Source organism: Oncorhynchus clarkii, chromosome 11 (genome assembly GCF_045791955.1).
Source record: "Oncorhynchus clarkii lewisi isolate Uvic-CL-2024 chromosome 11, UVic_Ocla_1.0, whole genome shotgun sequence".
Taxonomy (NCBI): domain Eukaryota; kingdom Metazoa; phylum Chordata; class Actinopteri; order Salmoniformes; family Salmonidae; genus Oncorhynchus; species Oncorhynchus clarkii.
The window spans coordinates 12,228,463-12,244,726 of NC_092157.1; the positions used below are offsets into that span (position 1 = coordinate 12,228,463).

At 41.5% G+C, this 16,264-nt stretch overlaps 1 protein-coding gene across 1 annotated transcript in view; it reads right to left on the reverse strand.

Annotated features, from left to right (window-relative positions):
- The window catches only part of LOC139420209 (melanoma receptor tyrosine-protein kinase-like), a 48,143-nt gene that overhangs the window by 25,249 nt on the left and 6,630 nt on the right, over positions 1-16,264 (reverse strand). The window contains exons 2-3 of the mRNA XM_071170056.1: positions 800-951; positions 158-365 (exon numbers count right to left, since the gene is read on the reverse strand). Of these exons, the coding sequence (XP_071026157.1) occupies positions 158-365; positions 800-951 (360 nt within the window). The remainder of the gene's footprint in view (positions 1-157; positions 366-799; positions 952-16,264) is intronic.

Sequence of the window (16,264 nt, forward strand, 5' to 3'; positions counted from 1 at the left end):
GAGCTATATTTTTATATAGACCCAAAAGTTCTAACTCCACGCTAAATCACGCGCACCTCAAATACTTCAAAGTACTTTAAATAACATGATATAATGTATTTGACCCTCTCAGATGTGGACAGAATCCTGGAAACAGTCACTGAAGTCACCCACTAACCTGTCAGTCCTCTCAGCATCAGCTCCCTCAGGCCCCGTGTGTAGTTAAGGGTCACAGAGGAGTGGTTCTTCTCGTAGTTGGACATGACAGCCAGGGCATACTTGTTGTCGTAGAGGGAGTGTCCTCGGATCAGACGCAGGTTCTCCAGTGGGATGATGGCTGCCTTGTTGACGGCGATCAGAACATAGCCTCCAACCTCCTGAATGGACTGGAGGGCAAAACACCATAGAAATTATGAAAATAATTGCTAACAGGATGTTCAAGTTTGGTCTAGTAGTAGTGCAGCCATCCCCAGAATACATGTTGCCCCTGAAGGTAATGCCAGGTTTGCAATACCATCATTGTTCAGTTGGTGTTAGTAAAGGCACAAAGGAGAGAAATGCTTTATTCTGACCATTACATTGACATTGTATTAATTTAGCAGACTCTTATCCGGAGTTATTTACAGCCAGTGCATTCAACTAGGAGCTAGATGCCACGGCAAGAAAGGGACTGAAATGGCTGATACACAATTTTCTCTCGTCATTTTAGATCAGCGAGGGGGAGAGGAGCTAGGACATAGGAATGGTGGAAGGGAAGCCACTGCAAACAATGTGTTATAATTGAACCCTCCATCTCCTCACCTTGAGGAAGGAGACTCACCTTGAGGAAGGAGAGGTCGTGGTAGTCCTGGATGTAGGTAAGCTCTAGGTTCTCCAGGACCACGGTACAGTTGCTGTACATCCTCACCAGGTTGTTGTAGTGGTCGTCTACAGTCCCCAGCAGCGTCAGCCTGTTGCTGATCCCCTGACACACTGAAACCACAGGACAACACAGCTAAAGGGAAAATGTGTTTCACAATGACAGTTTAGTTGCTCATAGTTTACGTCCAATTTTGTCTTGAATGTTGGCTGCATGAGTGAGTAATTTACATAATGAACGAAACAGAGTTTCACTTCTGGATGAGAGACATCATTCAGTGGGAATAGTACATTCCAAACAGGTTCCCACTGAACATTAACATAGAAACCCAACCTACTGTGGGCATTGTTAATCGTGTTGAGGTGCAGGTGATTGACTGTCAGCTCTGATATACACTGAGTGTACAAAACATTCATCTACAAGGTGTTGACTCCAATGCTTCCCACAGTTGTGTCAAGTTGGATGGATGTCCTTTGGGTGGTGGACCACTCTTGATACAAACGGGAAACTGCTGAGCGTAAAAACCCCAGCAGCGTTGCAGTTCTTGACACAAACTGGTGTGCCTGGCACCTACTACCATACCCTGTTCAAAGGCACTTAAATCTTTTGTCTTTCCCATTCACCCTCTGAGTGGCACACATACACAGTCCATGTCTCAATTGTCTCAAGGATTAAAAATCCTTCTTTAACCTGTCTCCTCCTCTTCATCTACACTGATTGAAGTGGATTTAAGTGACATCAATAACCTATCATAGTTTTCACATGGATTCACTTGGTCAGTTTATGTCATGGAAAGAGCAGGTGTCCTTAATGTTTTGTACACTCAGTGTAAGTGAGATATGAACATCTCCACAACAGGTTGGACAGGTTCTTAGGAGATGAAAGGTTGACACATCATTAACCTTTACACAGCTGCAGGCTACACAACAACCAAGGGGAAATGTTCACCAATCCATAGGTCTCTCAGATAGCAGTGTGTTTTGGGGAGTGGTTGTCGCTGGTACGTAGAGTTAGGCAGCATGTACTAGGATATCATGAGTTGAATGAAGACACACACGTACATACACAGACACACACAGATACACACAGGCACAGTTTTAGAGGCAGATGCTGTAGTCAGTGGGAGGTGAAGCAGCAGGTTAGGGAATAGCCAGTTCCTGTGTAATTTATCTTGGGATAAGACAACAGGGCTCACAGCATGATCATGGGGATGTAGCCAAACATATCATTTAATAAGTCTGATATACTTGTGTTTCATATTAGCTGTTTACGCAACTTGTGAGAAAGTTTTTCAGTGAGTCATGATTTGGTTTGCGGTAGACAGGCAAGTTTTTCTTCAAGAAACTGCTTTTAACTTAAACAATTACAAGCGCCTAGGCTTTAAACAAACATTATAACATTATAAGTGAAATCGTAGACCATCTTCACTTCTTGACTAAATCAACATACGAGTGTGTATGTATGGCTCCCTCACTCTCTAACCCCTAGTACCCCCCTACTGTTCCAGTACACCCCCCTTTCTGTGACAGTAACCTCCCCTTCCTGTTCCAGTATCCCTCCCCCTATTGTTCCAGTATCCCTCCCCCTACTGTTCCAGTATCCCTCCACCTACTGCTCCACTATCCCCTACTGTTCCAGTATCCATTCCCCTACTGTTCCAGTATCCCTCCCGCTACTGTTCCAGTATCCCACACCCTTACTGGTCCAGTATCCCTCCCCCTACTGTTCCAGTATCCGTTCCCCTACTATCCATTCCCCAAAGCATTTGTGTTTAGTGAGTCCACCAGATCAGAGGTAGTAGAGATGACAGGGATGTTATCTTGATAAGTGTGTGAATTGGACCATTTCCTGTCCTGTTAAGCATTCAAAATGTAACGAGTACTTTTGGGTGTCAGGGAAAATGTATGGAGTAAAAAGTACATTATTTTCATTAGGAATGTAGTGAAGTAAAATATAAATAGTCATGTAAAGTACAGACACCCCCAAAAAACTACTTAAGTAGTACTGTAAAGTATTTGTACTTAAGTAGTTTACACCACTGAACTCATCCTCCCTTCCCACTCCTTCAATCACACCAGTGTGTTGAACTCATCCTCCCTTCCTCAAAAACTGTCCCCTGAACTCTGCTGCTGCTCGTAGCACACTGGCGATCTTATATGCTCATATTTGAATCAAATTGTGAAGTATTCAAGAACACCAGTATGCTGGTTTCTTCTTTTTCAAACATACACAAAGTAGGTGTGCAAAGGGCTATTTTTTTCAATGACTGTAGTTCACAGTAGACTAGTAGAGCAATTAGTTACAAACCTTAAGTGAAAGAGATGGGGCATGAGAAGATAATCAGACTGCTAATATGACTTTGGATTCCAGTGATGTAAAGCGTGCTATCCTCTCTGGTTTAGCTCTCTATGATCCTCCTGCTTTGTTTCTGAAGAACAGGTTTTAGTTGATTGTTTGACTTGGAAAGCCTCCACTGCAAGGCCATGCCAGACTGCATAGGAAGAAGTTCCTGTGTGTGTTGTACTGGGTGGGGTCTATGTGAGAGAGATTTTGCAATCTCAATCGTTTTATTTCTTCTGTACACCCACCGTATGAGTTTATTTAGCTGACATTGCAAGTTCAATGTTTGCTGTATGAGGCATTGCAGTTCATTTGTCTTAGCTGGAAATATAGAACTAAAGTTTATATTCAATTTCCAAATATGATATGTTACAGGGTGCAGCTGGATGACTCTGAAAGGCTAAATTAGACACTAGAATAGTTTCGAGAGTGAGCCAGTTTCCTTCTGTCCAAGTGCTATGGGACCCATCACATACAGCGCCTAAAGAATATCTACACCCCCTTGAACTGTTTTAACATTTGGTGCGTTAAAAAGTGGGATTGAAATAGATTTAATTGTAATTTTTGGTCATTGATCTACACAAAATACTGTAAAAGTGTATACAGTACCAGTCAAAAGTTTGGACACACCTACTCATTCAAGTTTTTTTTTCTTTATTTTTTACTTTTTTCTACATTGTAGAATAATAGTGAAGACATCAAAACTATGAAAAACACATCTGGAATCATGTAGTAACCAAAAAAGTGTTAAACAAATCAAAATATATTTTATATTTTACGTTCTTCAAAGTAGCCACCCTTTGCCTTGATGACAGATTTGCACTCTCTTAGCAATCTCTCAACCAGCTTCATGAGGAATGCTTTTCCAATAGTCTTGAAGGAGTTCCCACACGTTGAGCACTTTTTGGCTGCTTCTTCTTCACTCTGCGGTCCAACTCATCCCAAACCATCTCAATTGGGTTGAGGTCGGGTGATTGTGGAGGCCAGGTCATCTGATGCAGCACTCCATCACTCTCCTTACACAGCCTGGAAGTGTGTTTTGGATCATTGTCCTGTTGAAAAACAGATGAGAGTCTCACTAAGAGCAAAGAAAGCTGAGGATGGATCAACAAAATATTCCAAAATATGCATATGTACAGTACGCAACAAGGCAGTTTAAATCTGCGTGAAAATCTATGGCAAGACCTGGAAATTGTTGTCTAAGCATGATCCCCAAGACCTTGACAGAGCTTGAAGAATTTTTTAAAGAATAATGGACAAATATTGCACAGTACAGGTGGGCAAAGCTCTTATGAGATGTAGCCAAGAAGACTCACAGCTGTAATCGCTGCCAAGGGTGATTATAACATGTATTGACTCAGGGGGGGGGGAATACTTATCTTAACAAGGTATATTAGGTGTATTATCTTTAAAAATATATATACTTTTTCTTCCACTTTGACCAAGGTATTTTGTGTAGATCGGTGACTAAAAAAGTTTGAATCCCACTTTGTAACACTATACAATGTGAAGAGTGGGGGGTGGGGTGTAGACTGTATATTCACTGTATATTCACTATATATTTCTACTTGAATAGCCTCAATAGAAATCTGAGCAACAGTTGACTGTCATACAAGTTCTGTGCTACTATGGGTATAGCAGAGTGGGAACCAATACAAACTATAAGTCATACTTTCCATTCGTATACAGTCCACAGATGACCTCTCTCCTCCTCCAGAGTTCTCCTCTGCCCACTCCTGTGCTTCTGCCTCTCCCCTCCCTCCTCACAGAGAAGTGTGGAATTTCCTGAGTCTGTGCCATGTATCCTCTGCGCAATGGTAGAGCGGGAGGAGTGAGAGGACACTGATGGACACTCTCTCTTGCAGAAACACGTAGTCACACTCATTCAATTCACACAGAAAATGGGTAGGCCTGCCCACTCACCACTGATGTCACTTTAAACAGTCACTCAGACTGCTGGCTTAAGGAGGGAGGAGAAAGAAGGAAAGTAATGTCCCTTCCTGTTTCATTCATTGCTCCTGCTGAAAATGTCCTATCTTGCTGAATTGCCCACAGTCCTGCTGTCTAAATGGCTAAGGGCATCTTGAACATCTCTTATTTTATTTTTTATGTAAGTACAAACAACAAAGCAAAAATGAAAGACAAATAAACAGACACAACACAAAAACAACACAACCACCGTACTTGATACATACCACAACATGCCCACACTTGTGGCATGTTTCAAGCTAAGGGCATCTTAACTGAAGTCTTCCAATTGACAATAAGTCTGAGTAGCACATGCATATCGCAACTCTGAATCGGGCCCTAAGAGAATGACAGTAGGACATTGACGATAACACTTCTTCTTGTGTTGTACCATGAACCTGGTGGTTGGATAGCTTTGGTGGTCCTAACTTAAAGATGCAAGTAGGCTGTCTATTACAGTAACAGTGGTCATAGTGTATGATACAGTCTGCACTTCAGCTCCACATTGTTAAGTATATTCTCAAATCCTCTAGCTTTTTTTTTTTTTTTTTTTAACTAGGCAAGTCAGTTAAGAACAAATTATTATTTCCAATGATGGTCTACAGTGGGTTAACTGCCTTGTTCAGGGGCAGAGCAACAGATTTTTATTTTGTCCGCTCGGGATTCAATCCAGTAACCTTCCGGTTACTCGCCCAACACTCTAACCACAAGGCTACCTGCCATCCCCAGTTGGCTGGGGCTGCCTTACTGCACCAAACTATCTCATTTAATAATAGCAAAAGCTTGACCCCATCTCCTGCCACAGTATCCCCCTAATGCAATCTAATAAAAAATAGCCTCAATTGCCCTGCTGCGACTCTGGACGGCCTGCCTTAAGAATTACATTAAGAGTCTAAAATTTGTACCTACTGACTTACAGCACTAGTGAAGGTCTAATCGGCATCCACCGAATTACGTTAATAATAATGGCCTAATCTGTGTCGAGTGAATTTAATTCCAACCTGGGTTCAAATCAAGCAAATCTTTCAGATACTTTAGCTGAGCTTGATTGAGCTTTCCTGGTGTAATGGGACCAATGGAATAGTCTTATCCGCAGAGGGCCGGTATGGCTGCAGGCTTTCGCTCTAGTCAAAGCAGTAACACACCTGATACAACAAATCTGTTAAATAGTTTTCAAGAAAGTGAATTAGCTGAATCAGCTGTGTGACTGTTTGGTTGGAGCAAAAGCATGCTCCACCCTGGCCTGAGTGCATGTACTTGCCTATCTGAATGTTTGAACCTAAAAAAATGATACCTGAGCAGCAGGATCTGACTGAACAAGCCGTTTCCCCTGCGGTTTCCCTCACATTCTTTAGTGGCATGGGTTTCTACATTCACTTTTACAGTTAAAGATGACTAGATATTGCATAATTTCACATCATACAGACCATAACATCAGTGTGTAGGTCTAGGCCAATCTGAGTAAATAAATGCTATGTTGACTTAACAAAGTGGGCATTAGAAATGGGGCAGATACATGACTTGCTCACCATAATCAGCGTTTGCCTTCCCAAGGTTGTTTACAGAGAGATTTAAAAGACTCTTGATCATTTCCACTGTGAACCTGGATGACTGGTTATGGAGCAAATGTATGTGGTACTGAGGTGAATCCATTCTATTTCTGTTATACATTTATTCTAAGGAACGTGCATGATAGCCATTAGCCACCCCTCATTGACTCAATAACACAGTTAAGGTGCATTCAATTCCTGCAAAATTCTTGTTTTGTAACCCTGTTATAGTAACACCCGGTCCTTGGGGTGTTACTGACCAGAACCGGTCAGGTTTTTTGGTATTTTATTAGGATTGTGAAAGCCACAGGACATGAAACATTACATAATACAGAACATTTATAGACAAGAACAGAACTATATATATTTAAAAACAGTACACATAGCCTACATATCACTCAGGCTCCCGAGTGGTGCAGCGGTCTAAGGCACTGCATCTCAGTGCAAGAGGTGTCACTGCAGTCCTTGTTTCAAGTCCAGGATGTATCACATCTGGCTGTGACTTGGAGTCCCATAGGGCAGTGCACAATTGGCCCAGTGTCGTCTGGGGTAGGCTGTCATTGTAAATAACAATTTGTTCTTAACTGACTTGCCTAGTTAGATAAAGGATACATACACACAAAATATCTAGGTCAAATAGGGGAGAGGTGTTGCTTTATCACATTTTTTAAATCAGGTTTGCTGTTCATTTGAGCAATATGAGATGGAATGGAGTTCCATGCAATAATGTCTCTATATAAAACTGTAAGCTTTCTTGAATTTGTTCTGGATTTGGGGACTATGAGAAGACCCCTGGTGGCATGTCTGGTGGGGTAAGTGTGTGTGTTAGAGATGTGCATAAGTTGACTATGCAAACTATTTGGAATTTTCAACACATTAATGCTTTTTATAAAAAGAAGAAGTGCAGTCACTCTGTCCTACAGCTTCACTAGGTCTTTCTTTGAGGCACAGGACTTTACGGCCTGCAGGACTTGCTTTTTGGAGTGTGGTGTCAAAAAACCAGTTTATTACGGACAGACCTGTCCCCATCTTTACAACCATTGAATCTAAACTCAGCAAAAAAAGAAATGTCCCTTTTTCAGGACCCTGTCTTTGAAAGATAAATCGTAAAAATCCAAATAAAGGGTTTGAACACGGTTTCCCAGGCTTGTTCAAAGAACTATAAACAATTCATGAACAACAACCTGTGGAACGGTTGTTAAGACGCTAACGGCTTACAGACGGTAGGCAATTAAGGTCACAGTTATGAAAACTTTGGACACTAAAGAGGCTTTTCTACTGACTCTGAAAAACACAAAAAGAAAGATGCCCAGGGTCCCTGCTCATCTGCGTGAACATGGGCATTAGGCATGCTGCAAGGAAGCATGAGGACTTCAGATGTGGCCAGGGTAATAAATTGCAATGTCCGTACTGTGTGATGCCTAAGACAGCGCTACAGGACGGACAGCTGATTATCCTCGCAGTGGCAGACCACGTGTAACAACACCTGCACAGGATCGGTACATCCGAACATCACACCTGCGGGAAAGGTACAGGATGGCAACAACAACTGCTCAAGTTACACCAGGAACGCACAATCCCTCCATCAGTGCTCAGAATGTCCGCAATAGGCTGAGAGAGGCTGGACTGAGGGCTTACCAGACATCACCGGCAACAACGTCGCCTATGGGCACAAAACCCACCGTCGCTGGACCAGACAAGACTGGAAAAAAGTGCTCTTCACTGACGAGTGACGGTTTTGTCTCAAAAGGGGTGATGCTCGGATTTGGGTTTATCGTCGAAGGAATGAGCGTTACTACCTGCTTAAATAAAGGTGAAATAAAATAATAATTTAAAAAAGAACTGGCAAATCTGGTGCAGTCCATGAGTAGGAGATGCACTGCAGTACTTAACCTGTCTGGGAACCCCTCGCCAACAGCCAATGAAATTGCAGGGCGCCAAATACGAATCAACAGAAATCTCATAAATCAAATTTCTCAAACATACAAGTATTAGGCACCATTTTAAAGATAAAATTCTCACTAATCCAGCCACAGTGTCTGATTTAAAAAATGCTTTACACCGAAAGCTCTACAAACGATTATGTTAGGTCACCACCAACTCACAGAAAAACCCTGCCATTTTTCCAGCCAAAGAGAGGAGTCACAAAAAGCACAAATAGGGATAAAATGAATCACTAACCTTTGATGATCTTCATCAGATGACACTCATAGGACTTCATGTTACACAATACATGTATGTCTTGTTCGGTAAAGTTCATATTTATATCCAAAAATCTCATTTTACATTGGCGTGTTATGTTCAGTAGTTCCAAAACATGCAGTGATTTTGCAGAGAGCCACATGAATTTACAGAAATACTCATTATAAATGTTGATGAAAATACATGTGTTATACATGGAAATATAGATCAACTTCTCCTTAATGCAACCGCTGTGTCAGATTTTTTTTTTACTTTACGGAAAAAGCATAATCTGAGTACGGCGCTCAGAGCCCAAAACAGCTAAAATAAATATCTGCCATGTTGCGCAGTCAACATTAGTCAGAAATAGCATTATAAATATTCACTTACCTTTGAATGAATGCACTCCCAGGAATCCCAGTTCGACAATAAAAGTTTGATTTGTTCCATAAAGTTCCTCAATTATGTCCAAATAGCTTCTTTTTTTTAAGGCGTTTGGTAAACAAATCCAAACGCGCGTTCAGGTCCAACCGAACATCGGACGAAAAGTTCAAAAAGTTATATTACAGGTCGTAGAAACTTGTCAAATTAAGTATAGAATCAATCTTTAGGATGCTTTTATCATAAATGTTCAATAATGTTCCAACCGGAGAATTCCATTGTCTGCAATGGAACGAGAGCTACCTCTCATGTGAAATGCGCATGACTGAGAACGAGGCTGCTGCCAGACCCCTTAGTCAAACAGCTCTCATCCGGCCCCCCTTCACACTAGAAGCCTGAAACAACGTTGTAAAGAAGGTTGACATCTAGTGGAAGCCATAGGAAGTGCAAAATGACCCATATCCCACTGTGTCTTCAATAGGGGCTGAGTTCAAAAACAACAAACCTCAGATTTCCCACTGCCTGGTTGGATTTGTCTCAGGTTTTTGCCTGCCATATGAGTTCTGTTATACTCACAGACATCATTCAAACAGTTTTAGAAACTTCAGAGTGTTTTCTATCCAATAATAATAATAATATGCATATAGTAGCATCTGGGACTGAGTAGGAGGCAGTTTACTCTGGGAACGCTATTCATCCAAAAGTGAAAATGCTGCCCCCTATCCCAAAGAAGTTGCAGCTGGTGGCTACACCGTTACTTTTGATTTTGCCCCCCCCCCCCTTTTGTTCAGGGACATATTATTCCATTTCTGTTAGTCACATGTCTGTGGAACTTGTTCAGTTTATGTCTCAGTTGTTGAATCTTGTTATGTTCATACAAATATTTACACATGTTAAGTTTTCTGAAAATAAATGCAGTTGACAGTGAAAGGGCATTTCTTTTTTTGCTGAGTTTATATGTTTTGACTATGACAGTTTAGAATTTAAGGTAACACAAAGTAATTTAGTCTCCTCAACTTGTTAAACTACCACACCATTCATTACCAGATTCAGCTGAGGTCTAGAACTTAGGGAATGATTTGTATCAAATACAATGCTCTTAGTTTTAGAGATGTTCAGGACCAGTTTATTACTGCCCACCCATTCCAAAACTGACTGCAACTCCTTGTTAAGGGTTTCAGTGACTTAATTAGCTGTGGATGCTGACACGCATATGTTTGAATCTTCAGCATACATGGACAAACAGGCTTTGTTTAATACCAGTGGCATGTCATTGGTAAAAAAATGAAAAAAGTATAGGACTGGTACACCACACCCTACATGTTTGACATTAGAGAAGCTTCCATGAAATAACTTATATTAGATGCATAGCTCTGAATCCACAATATCACAGAGGATGAAAACCCATAAAACACATGTTTTCTCAACAGGTTTTGGTCAATAATATCTTCTTATTATCCTTTTCTTTCAACCAATCATCAGTCATTTGTTTCAGTGCAGTACATGTTGAGTGCCCTTCTTTATAAACATGCTGAAAGTCGGGAGTCAATTTGTTCACAGAGAAACAGCATTGTGTTTGGTCAAACATTTTTTTCCAACAGTTTTCAAGAGCTGGCATGCAAGCTGATTGGTCTGCTGTTAGAACCAGTAAAGGCCGCTTTACCACTCTTGGCAAGTGGAACAACTTTGGCCTGAGGACAAACACCTTCCTCTAGACTCAGATTAAGAAAATGACAGATAGGAGTGGCCATAGAGTCAGCTACCATCCTCAGTAGCCTTCCATCTACAGTATGTTGTCAATGCCAGGAGGTATGTCATTATTCATCGATGACAATCATTTTCCCACCTGTCCCACACTAACTTTACAAAATTCTAACTTTTTTTTCTTATTTTTCTTCTTATGCATGAATACGATGGCTCACTGTTCATTTTTGGCAATTCCTGCTTCAGTTTGCCCACTTTGCCAATTAAGTAATCACTTGATGACTATTGGCCTGGGTCTGTCACCTAGGCCGGTGTTGGGTTTTCCAGTCCTGTGGGCGCACTCCAACTCAATCTTCCTGTGGTCCAATTTCAGTTTCTCCGATATCATTTCCCTCACTTTGTCCTCGGACTCCATCCAGGTCTCATGTGGAGATTCTACAATTCCATCTACAACAATGTTGTTCCGCCTTGATTGTCCCTCAAGATAATCAGAGATCTCTGTCATTGTTATCGTGAATTCACATACAGAACTAATGTCCTCACTCAATGACTTACAGACTGTTGTCATCTTGCCATTTTCCTGTTTAAACTCATCGAGCTGACCCTGGGAGAACTGCAAACTGTTCTTCAGGTCCTGGACCTCTCTGGTCAGGTCGTCCATTCTTTTATTAGTTGACTCTACCAGTATTTGGACACAACACAGCAAGCTATTTTCTTATTGCTGTAACAACTGCTTGTAGAACTCTTTTTGTTTGTTTAAAAGATCCTTCACCTGTGATAGAGAGACCCCACTGTCCTCAACGATACTCCCATTGGATTTGGTCTTTATCATGGTAGCAACGTAGGCTATGCTGTTACTCCCCGCAATTCCAGACAGGGCAGGTCACAGGGAAGATGGAAACAGCAACAAACTGTAGGGATGTAGACAGCCACAAGCACAGGACAATCCACGGTCCCAGCCACAAGGCTAATCACGTCACGGGCTGAATTCCAGCCCTCAAGGAAACCCTGCTAGCTTGATAGACAGCTAACAGTGGCAGCTAGGCTAACTGCTAAACAAAGCAGCTCATCAAAAGACCCTCGGTCAGCAGGATCCCTGGACAGATAGCAGCAGTCCCAGCAACTGATGCCAACCGCGTCACGGGATCCAAATCAAAAGGTAGCTAGCTAGTAACCAAACTTTTACAATACAACACTTTTTCAGACACTTTCAAAACTTTATAAAACAACAAACTGACGGCTGCCTCATTCCGCATTCAACAGCACTATTTTTTACTGTAGTTTAATCGGTGGGTCTTCTAAGGAGAATGGCCCGATAGCCTGCCTGTCTCTGGTACAATAACGTTAGGGGAAACCACCCTGCTGAGTGAGTATGCACAACAGACCTGGGTTCAAATAGTGCTAAAAATCTTTCAAATCTTTTGAATATTTGCTTGAACCTGCCTTGAGAGCCAGATGGGTTGTGTTGGCACTTTTGGGACTATTCCATTGGTTCAATTGTGCCAGGTATGCTCAGTCAAGCACAGCTAAAAGTATTTCAATATTTTTTACACTACTAGAACCCAGGTCCGGTGCTGTGTGGACAGTGCATGAAAGGTGTTGAAAGGATCTGTTTTTTATTTTATTTTGCATAAACAATCCCACGAGGCACTAATATAAATATGCTGTGGACTGATAAAAATCGAACTCTTTCTCCCCTAAAGCCCGCAGATGAAAAGCGTGTAAATCTCAGTGGCAGGCAGTGGACTGCATTTGAAGTAGCAGCACACGGCTCAGTTAATTGGCCAACAGATTTATCCCCTGTGTTCCCCTGTCAAGGCCAGAGAACTTGGACTTTCTGTTGTTTACCCTCATTCAAAAGGCTGTCGACCCCGTTTTCTGTGTTTGGCCGTTCAACCCTTGGTTTTATCTTTAACACTTTTTTCTTTCACCATGGTCTTCTTTATATATCCCTCTCTCTGTGTCTACTATGGGAACGTGGTATCAGCAAGAATAGAGGGTGCTACCGATTCCGAATGTCTTTTTAGAGTTTTACCATCTGTTGAATTATAGGGGTGTGTTTGGCTAGCTTGGGTGCCAGTCTGTTTTGGCTTTAGCTAACTAGTTGTTGTCTTGCATTGGCAAGGCATTGATATGGCTAACGTTGTTGAATGCAGAAACAGTCAAGTGCCCTGGCTAGTGCCTGGTAAGCAACCAAGTAAAACCAAAGTTAACATGTTAGTATGCATAGTCCTACATAGCACGCTACTATTTTTCTAAATTAAATAATCAGGAGAAATCATATTCCTGTGACTCTAATTTGACTTGATTACAATAATCAGTTTTAAGGCATAATCTATAACCTGTCCCTCTACCATTTAACTGCATTCCTCTAAAGCCAGAAATGGATGTACCGATTCCAGATTATCTCTGTAATGGGAATGAACGTCGAAATACTGATGCTGTAAAGTTGCATGACTATTGTACCAATGCACAATGCAAGCATAAACACAAATTAATCGGTCGTTTCCCGCAAGAAAAGGCCATTTTGCACTTGTTGGCACGTCCCTCACCTCAAGTGTGGGTCATCAATTCACAACCATTCAGATCAGTCTAAAAATAACAAAGCTGCAGTCTTGGTGTCTATGCCCTAATCAGACCCTACAATTGATGACACATGTATATTAGCAACCTGGGAAATCACTTTAAAATGCAGAACACACCTTTCGTGTAAGTCCAACATCGGTCAAACAAACCCTTTGGGGGGGGGGGGGGGGTCAAATCAATACGATTTACAGGATGTTATTTACATTGAAGCCCACCACCAAGCGTCACAAGAACGTTATTGATTTTGATCTAGAGCAGAAATTCTAAAGTGTTTTTCTCCTCCTCTCACATCAAGCACAGGAGTCAAGTGAGCCATCTATCACTTGTTAAGTACAGTACATGTTCTTTGACAAACCCCTGCTATGGCAGTTCAGGGATGTTTGATTTCAGTGAAGACTGGAAGGTGAAATCTGTCAAAGTCAACACTAAACTGAGGCAGAGGCAGGTGACCCTGATGTTTCAACATGGCAATGAGGATAAAAAAACAGGCCTTGTTTGTCAAAGCAGGAAGGAAGATTTAAATGGGAGGAAACAAACATGAGTAAAATGGCAGGAAATTGGGTTGAGGAAACATAATGAATTAGATCTTCAAACATATTAGCTTACTCTGTCACACATCCAGTAAGTCACAAATGCATTCACTCTTTCACAGACTCACTGTCATATAACCCATGCTGTCTCCCTTCTGACTTTATTTTGGATTCATTTCCTGTCTTTTGTGAAAAATAAGGTGTGGTTCACTACGCAATAGTAATCTTAGATCCAGATTCATTCTAAGAATTGTGTCTAAGTTGAGTCTTTCACAAAAAAAATGTAATCTGCTTTCTGACACCTGTGCTGAAACAGCAAGAGGGGCATGTCACTCTCTTAACGAATAGAAGGGCTTTTTAGCTTCTTATCTCAATAGGAACACAAAATCTGTTCTCTCCTAGGTGAATGTCTCGCATTTAATCACCATGACTGACTGGTCTGAATAATTTACATATGAAAACAACACCACATAAGAAGAATCAACTCAGCGACAGGATTTTTGTTTTTCCCCAGCGAGCCAGTATTTCACAACACTTTGGACTCGAGGTTTTGAGATCTGGCTTTAGATGTCTCCCTGTCTCTCACAGAGTATGTAGCGAGAGACAAGAATATTATTCACTGAGCAGTTCCCCTTTCAGTAAATGTTGCCAACAAAGACAGGAAGGTGTACCAGCAGCTTTATATTACATTTTTTAGAAAATTTAATTAAGGCTGCTTTAAATTAGATAGTGCAGTTAACGAGGAGGTGGAACGTACATGTATAGAAACACGTTTCAGATGAAATAAGATAGCATAATGGTTTATTTGTTACTACAGAAGTGTTTTCTAAAATTCATATCACATCTCAAAAAGGACCATACATTCACAGTGTATACAGTGTATATTTGAGTTAAACCTGTTTTGACGCTGACAGGATTCAGGCAATTTGAAGAAAACAACTATATAACACCAATGTTATGATAGTATACTGGAAACTCAAGACAAGTGAGAATCTCTACTCCAGGGGCGGCCAACACTCTTCCTGGAGAACTACTGGATAGGCAGGTTTTTGCTCCAGCCCTGTCCTAACACACCAGTATCAGCTTCGTATCTTGATTAGTAAAATTCCAGTGTAAAGCATGACTGGGGAAAAAGCTTTTCCAGAGTGTAAAGCATGACTGGGGGAAAAGCCTTTGCAGAGTGTAAAGCATGACTGGGGAAAAAGCCTTTGCAGAGTGTAAAGCATGACTGGGGAAAAAGCCTTTACAGAGTGTAAAGCATGACTGGGGAAAAAGCCTTTGCAGAGTGTAAAGCATGACTGGGGGAAAAGCCTTTCCAGAGTGTAAAACATGACTGGGAAAAAGCCTTTACAGAGTGTAAAGCATGACTGGGGAAAAGCCTTTACAGAGTGTAAAGCATGACTGGGGGAAAAGCCTTTACAGAGTGTAAAGCATGACTGGGGGAAAAAGCCTTTACAGAGTGTAAAGCATGACTGGGAAAAAGACTTTACAGAGTGTAAAGCATGACTGGGAAAAAGCCTTTACAGAGTGTAAAGCATGACTGGGGAAAAAGCCTTTACAGAGTGTAAAGCATGACTGGGGAAAAAGCCTTTACAGAGTGTAAAGCATGACTGGGGGAAAAAGCCTTTACAGAGTGTAAAGCATGACTGGGGAAAAAGCCTTTACAGAGTGTAAAGCATGACTGGGGAAAAAGCCTTTACAGAGTGTAAAGCATGACTGGGGAAAAAGCCTTTCCAGAGTGTAAAGCATGACTGGGGAAAAAGCCTTTACAGAGTGTAAAGCATGACTGGGGGAAAAGCCTTTACAGAGTGTAAAACATGACTGGGGAAAAAAGCCTTTACAGAGTGTAAAGCATGACTGGGGGAAAAGCCTTTACAGAGTGTAAAACATGACTGGGGGAAAAAGCCTTTACAGAGTGTAAAGCATGACTGGGGGAAAAAGCCTTTACAGAGTGTAAAGCATGACTGGGGGAAAAGCCTTTACAGAGTGTAAAACATGACTGGGGGAAAAAGCCTTTACAGAGTGTAAAGCATGACTGGGGGAAAAAGCCTTTACAGAGTATAAAGCATGACTGGGGGAAAAAGCCTTTACAGAGTGTAAAGCATGACTGGGGGAAAAGCCTTTACAGAGTGTAAAGCATGACTGGGGGAAAAGCCTGCAGACCCAGCAGCCCTCCAGGAGGAGGG